Source organism: Lathyrus oleraceus, chromosome 4 (genome assembly GCF_024323335.1).
Source record: "Lathyrus oleraceus cultivar Zhongwan6 chromosome 4, CAAS_Psat_ZW6_1.0, whole genome shotgun sequence".
Lineage (NCBI taxonomy): Eukaryota > Viridiplantae > Streptophyta > Magnoliopsida > Fabales > Fabaceae > Lathyrus > Lathyrus oleraceus.
In genome coordinates this window covers 118,462,079-118,469,545 of record NC_066582.1, presented here as the reverse complement: position 1 = coordinate 118,469,545, position 7,467 = coordinate 118,462,079, and the positions used below count along the sequence as shown (strand labels likewise).

General features: G+C 35.3%; 1 protein-coding gene across 1 annotated transcript; it reads left to right on the top strand.

The window, feature by feature from the left end:
* The first annotated feature begins 6,029 nt into the window (after positions 1-6,029).
* LOC127073902 (protein NUCLEAR FUSION DEFECTIVE 2) lies at positions 6,030-7,100 on the top strand. The gene is made up of 2 exons (XM_051015149.1): positions 6,030-6,307; positions 6,379-7,100. The coding sequence occupies exons 1-2, from the start codon at positions 6,171-6,173 to the stop codon at positions 6,782-6,784; spliced, it is 543 nt and encodes a 180-aa protein (XP_050871106.1). The 5' UTR covers positions 6,030-6,170; the 3' UTR covers positions 6,785-7,100.
* Positions 7,101-7,467: the final 367 nt, after the last annotated feature.

Sequence of the window (7,467 nt, the reverse complement as noted above, 5' to 3'; positions counted from 1 at the left end):
CCACCTTTCCCTCCTCTTGGGATAAAAGTACATAGCTGGCGACTCTACTCTTTTTCCGCGCCACTCTTTTCGCGTTTGTACTTGGATTCGGGAAATCCAGGGAGCGACACCTATTAGTAAGAACATGATTTATGAAATTGTTCAGCAGAAACTTTGTGTATGACAAACATTCAGCAGACATAAATTACTGACACAAAGGTATAACACAACTTCAAGTAACATTACTAAATGCAAAATTTCAACGGTTAAAATCTACAAGAATCCCCGGCAACGGCGTCAATTTGATCCGCTGTCGCACACGGGTCAAAAACGAGTAATAAAATATAGTAAACGGGAAGCGACACCTCGAGTATCGTATCACAAGGATTCTTGTATTATTCTTAACCTAATGAAATCGATTTAAGGGGGGTTTATGTTTTAGTGGTCGATTTAGAAAACAAAGCAAAAAAATGATTAAAATAAGCGATTATAAAATAAGTCAATCTACTGTTTTCGGTTCAAATTCGATTGACAAGCGCAATAGATATATGACAGATTTATATTCCTATATTCCGAATTAAGCAAATGGATAAATACAATCGTGAATTAAGCAAACACGATTTACAAACGCAATTTAACGACAAAGCGACGAAAACGACGATTAATGGTTAGGAATGCAATCATACGAATTTAATCAAAACCATTCCATAAAATACAGATTAAGCAAATGAAATTTCATAGAATAGAATTGAAAGAGAACGAAATTAAATTGATAGAATAAAAACCTCAAAGCCTTGGAAATTCGGTTACAGCAGATTGACTCTAGGAGATTAGTTCCTCTTCATGATCGTACAAAAGCAAAAATTTATCGTCAATAATGTCTCTCCTACAGTACCATGGCTTCCCCCCTTTTAAACAGAATAAGGATTTCACTTATAATTCAAATTGGGACGGAAAACCTAAATTCGGCCCAACAAATGGCCCAAAAGAAAATATTTCATAAAGTATGAAACTCCAACGAAGTAATTGAGACGTCTTCACTCCGAATCAGCTTTTGGCTTCAACATAAAAGTTGTAGTTCTTTCTCTTAGCTTTCCAACGAATGGTAGCACGCCTCGATCCGATACTCCTAGCTCCAGTTATGAATTTATTCGTACAGACTGCTAATGCTGAAAATAAACTGCGAAAAATAAATAAGTGTAAGAATAAGATAAATTATAAAAACACATTAAAAGGGAAAAATAACCAAACTAAAACATGGAAATGCATAAGTATAAATATAGAAGAATGTGCATCAAAATGCACTGATCAAATTCCCCCACACTTGAACTTTTGCACTCCGAGCAAAATTTAAAATAAAATAAAGAAAACACAAACACATCATTAGTTACTCATCTTAGGCTACAAGTCTTCTTCGGTTAAGTTTGCATCGATAGATACTAATCTTGCACACTAAGGATATCGTAGGAACACTAACCCACAATTGTGCAGTCATAAACCTCCTGAATACACAAATCAACTCGAATCATGTTATTGTGTTAAAGCCTAACTTACTCATCCTTCTTTTTGCTCTTTTTCATTCAGGCGCAATCACATTAAGCCCGTTATCTCCACACACTCATAGCAAGGCGACCGGTTAGTGACTCTGATCCTTTTTGCACGGGATTCTAGTACTTACGTGGCATAACCCTTTGCTTACTCAGTTGTAGTTGCGGGGGATCGGATCGTAATCCGCCCTACCAAGTTCAACATCAGAAACCGCTGAACCAACTGACAACGAGTCTTATTTTCAATTTTTTTTTGAAGGTTCTACATCCGTTGGGTTAAGTGACTGTGTGAGGGTCACCAAACTTAGAAGGTGCATTCCCTTTTCTTTCTCTTTTTTTTTCTTTTCGGAACACTCACTTATATTCATCGGCTTCCCTGCGTAGAGTGTGTGTGAGATGGTGCTGACTACTGAAATAAACTACTCGAGAGCTGTCAGAGAATGAGAATTTAAGGCTAAAACATAATAAGAATTCGAATCAATTTCCATATCCAGGAGACTTACGGTGTTAAAACAATACCGATCTTGTGAATTTTTCCCAAATCTCCGCAAACTAATCTCAAATTAGTCAGTCTATAGCCTAAAACTTTCAAGAAGATGCATTTTTTTTAGCAACTAAAAACCAAAAATAGAGAAAAACTGAAAAACAAAATAAACAAAACAAAACAAAACAAATAAATGATTCTCTCCCCCACACTTAAAACATACATTGTCCTCAATGAAATACCATAAATATAAAATAAGAGTGGGAGAAAGGAAAGAACACACCCGAGGAGTCAAGGCGGATAAGTGATTACATAAGCAGCCTTTTCCAAAGAGAGTTCTTCTGCAGTCTCTTCTTCCAAAGTCGGGTTCTCATGTAGTAGCTTTGGGTAGTGTCCATTGACCTTGAAATTTTGATTAGTGTATTCGCCTTGTATTCCAGGATCAAAGAAGAATCTTTGATAAGTAAAAGTGTTGAATGGGCGCGTGAAAGTGATCTCCTTTTTCACAATATCAAGAATCAAAGGATTACGGGGCTTCCTCACTACTTTTATTTCATCTTTAAGTGAGATTCTATGCATACATATGGATGTGCTAAGATCACGGGTGTCAGTCCAGGTCCATCCAATTCCCTTCTTATATTTTTGCTTAAGTTGAAGCTTTGATGAATAATATGAATCCTCGGTAAGTGGTTCAGGCTCTAAAGAATGTGGTTGCTCAATGAATGATATGTTTGGGGCAACCGGAATGTCAAGAGCTTCAGCTACATAAACAACTTCATTTACACTGTCACCCTATAAGGCAGCATCAATCTCAGCACAAACAGCACAAAGGTTAGTGTTAGTACAATCATCACATGAGTAAATATCATCAAAACCCGATAAAGTTGGAAAATCAGTTGAAAACAAATTAGAATAAACTTCATCAACAACTTCAGAAACCAACTCTATTTGAAAAACAGAATGCTCTTCCTCGTCAATCTTCTTATTTTTCAGTACTCTTTCTAGGAAAAGGATTGATGATACATACTTTTTTTCAACCTCAACATCAATAGAAGGTTCAGGTTTATTTTCAAGTGTTACACTAACAATGTTTTTATTTTTTTCTGGGGCTGTTTCTGTAACCTTTCCAGATCTCAACGAAATCGCACTCACATTAGCATTAGAATCCTTTGGATTGACAACTATTTGGGCTGGAAGCTGGTTCGACCCTTGGGCTTGCATGTTATTTATTTGAGTAGCAAGTTGTCCCATTTGCGTTTGTAAAGTCTGAATACTAGAATTTGTTCGCTGCTGAAATTGGAGACTGTTTACAACCATTTGCTTGACAAGTTCCTCTAGTGAAGGTTCAGAAGGTAAAGAGGTGGTTACCTGTGGAGGGTTATATGGTGGTGGTGGTGGAATGGGTAGCATCAATTTTTTCACTAAAGAGGTAAGTTCATCAATTCTGGTTTCTAGAGCTTTGTTGGAAGAAGAAACCTGAATCTCATTCACACCTTTTGCTTGGACCAAAAAATCATCTCTTGTTGTGAACTGTTGGAAGTTAAGTGACATCTTCTCAATCAAGGATTTGGCAGCAACTGGAGTCTTATCAATACACAAATCATTATAATCAACATCAGGGGCAACAAGTTCTCTGAGAGTTCTTTGGCCATCCATGTTAAACTCAATAGAAAAAAAATCAACAAACAATGAGAAAACACAACTAATTCAGCAATGCAGCAACAAATAGGAAAATACCGACAATGTCCCTATTAAGTAAAAACAATTGAAATACGAAAAAAACGATTAAAATAAAAAAAATACAAAAATACGAAAATTAATCTAATAACGTCAATTAAGAATTTTGAGAATTTTTTCAGAATTTTCTGAAACTACCAAAACAGAAAATAAATCATAAAAAATAGAAAAATAGGGAATTTCGATTTTTTAGGGCAGCATCCACTATTTATCCCATAAATAGAGGCTTTTGCTTACTGATTTTTTCCTAATGAATCGACAGAAAATCGGAATAATCTGAGACAATTTGTTTAAAAACAGATTTTTTTTATCTTAAACCGCAAAAAGACCAATACGCAAAAAAGTTAGGGCAAAAAAAAAATACTAAAACACATATGACTATAATAATAGTTAGACTATAATAATGGTTAAAATCTACAAGAATCCCCGACAACGACGCCAATTTGATCCGCTGTCGCACACGGGTCAAAAACGAGTAATAAAATATAGTAAACGGAAAGCGACACCTCGAGTATCGTATTACAAGGATTCTTGTATTATTTTTAACCTAATAAAACCGATTTAAGGGGGGTTTATGTTTTAGTGGTCGATTTAGAAAACAAAGCAAAAAAATGATTAAAATAAGCGATTATAAAATAAGTCAATCTACTGTTTTCGGTTTCCGGCTAATCATTGATTTTTACCTACCAATTCCCTAAGCGGCTTTGATCTCTATTCGATTCAAATTCGATTGACAAGCGCAATAGATATATGACAGATTTATATTCCTATATTCCGAATTAAGCAAACGAATAAATACAATCGTGAATTAAGCAAACACGATTTACAAACGCAATTTAACGACAAAGCGACGAAAACGGCGATTAATGGTTAGGAATGCAATCGTACGAATTTAATCAAAACCATTCCACAAAATACAGATTAAGCAATGAAATTTCATAGAATAGAATTGAAAGAGAACGAAATTAAACTGATAGAATAAAAACCTCAAAGCCTTGGAAATTCGGTTACAGCAGATTGACTCTAGGAGATTAGTTCCTCTTCATGATCGTACAAAAGCAAAAAGTTATCGTCAATAATGTCTCTCCTACAGTACCATGGCTGCCCTCCTTTTAAACAGAATAAGGGTTTCACTTATAATTCAAATTGGGACGAAAAACCTAAATTCGGCCCAACAAATGGCCCAAAAGAAAATATTTCCTAAAATACGAAACTCCAATGAATTAATTGAGACGTCTTCGCTCCGAATCAGCTTTTGGCTTCAACATAAAAGTTGTATATCTTTCTCTTAGCTTTCCAACGACTGGTAGCACGCCTCGATCCGATACTCCTAACTCCAGTTATGAATTTATTTGTACAGACTGCTAATGCTGAAAATAAACTGCGAAAAACAAATAAGTGTAAAAATAAGATAAATTATAAAAACACATTAAAAGGGAAAAATAACCAAACTAAAACATGGAAATGCATAAGTATAAATATAGAAGAATGTGCATCAAAATGCACTGATCAGTGTATGACAAACATTCAGCAGAAATAAATTACTGACACAAAGGTATAACACAACTTCAAGTAACATTACTAAATGCAAAATTTCAATAAATGTGTTTATGTGACACAACTTCAAGTAAGATTACTAAATGCAAAACCATAAGCGAAACTTTCAAACATTATTGACAAAATCAATTTCACGGATATACATGACGAATTCGGTATAGGTTTGTTGCAAAACGTATTTGAATAATATAAAATCTACAGGAAACGAAAGCAGCTTTGAGAAGATAATGGATGTTGAAGAACCGGTACATAAAATGTTTGTGATAAAAATCAATGAAGAATCAAAGTTGGAGAAAAGAAGAAACCTTGTCAGATGAAAATGCAGAGAAGACAATGGAGGTTAACGAAGAAGGAGTTTTAAAACTAATACATGATATTGATGAAGAATGAGCTTGAATAAGATTGTGAAAATAAAGAGACTTTGGCGTGAACTAGAGAACATGAGAGAGATTTGAAAATATTGAATGAGTGAAAATATGAAAGGATTAAAAATAAGGTATAGAGTAAATGTATTGGAAATAAGATAAGTGTCGATACGGGGAGAGGGGTTTTAAATCCTAAAAATGGCGATGTGACATTAATGAATAAGATATGAGGAAAAATAAATTTTGACATTATGAGATCACTATATAATCCTTTTTAAAGAGTAATTGATGAGTGGTTATCAAAATGGTTAATCAATCACATATGCCACCTGATTTTTGTTTTTTTTTTCATTTTCTTGTAAAATTTTCTTCCTAAACTTTAGCATTAGTTTTTTTCCCCCTTGCGGGTAACCAATTCGCAAGGAAGTAACCGGGCTTTGAACTTGAGTAGAGTGTGATAGTGAAAAGCACGACGAATTGCATAGTTTCGTTGAGTTCAAAATGCGATCCACTCGTGCCACACCCACCTTCACCGTCTTCGCTCTCTTCGTCATTGCGATCCTTCCCCATCTCACTATTCAAGGACACTCATTCTCACCATTTGCATCCTCCCTCGAAACCCTCCAAAAACAACTAGGGTTTGCCTCTGTTCTTTCTTTTCTCTTTTCATTTTCAAATTTCTCACTCTAACGTCTTACACGCTTATCAGGTACACTTTCAAGACCATAAGTCTTCTTCGCCGTGCTATGACTCACGCTTCCTTCTCCGAAGAGAACAACAAAGCTTTCAGCATTTTTGGTGCTACCATCATAGGAACGTCGGTTTCTTTCAATTTGCTTTCCGAAGACGTTGATGTTTCGGCCAAAGAGATGAACCGTCGATTATCGTTAATCTCCAGTGTAGACTCTTCTTGTGCCGTTGATGGAGTTCGTTTGGGTTTGCATAAGGTGGTTCGTGTTTCGCCCAAGACCAATTCTTCTTCCACTGCTGTGGTTTGTGGTGCTTTCCGATCGATATTCGCGGCTATTGCTCTTGATGCTGGCAATTCGGATACTGCCGGTAATGTTTTCTTGACTGTTCATGGTCGTGATCTGGGGTTTTCTATGGCTATGTGAAATGTAGGTCCAACTTTCAGTGTTTCTGTTTCATTTTGAAGATACTTCTTAATGGCTTAGGTATTAGTTGTTTGTAGTACTTTTAACTTTTGCTTAATCTAATTAGCTTAGAGTGTGTTTGGATTGACTAATTTAAGTATGTTTACTACCGTTGGCTCTTGTATGACGGTTCAAGAGAGTTTATGAAAACAACTTATGAAGTGTCCATAACTGCTTTAGAATAGCTGATATGAAAAGTTGACTTTGAAGTAGATTATATATAAGCACTTATGATGTGTAGTTGAAGTTGTGAAATGCAATGTATGATGTTATTATACTGATTGTGTGTTATTGAACTAAGATATATAGCTTTATGTTTTTATATTATCATTGTTGTTTGTAAATTTGTATATGTATAATGCTATGAAGTATGAACATTATGAAGTCGTTTAGCTACTCTAATGAACTTTTTTCTTTCTTTTTAGTTATTGTGAGACTTATTGATATTTGATTTGATTCTCTAAAGATGTGGGGATATTATTTGGTTGATCCTCTAATTGTTGTTGATGGCAAATGGCGGTCCATGGCGGAGAGCCAAAATCCTGCCATACCGGACGCTTTGTGGCACCACCATAGTGGAATATGGCGGAAAAACCTGCAATATTGGCTGATATTTACCATTGCGGAGATCCCAAAAACCGCCA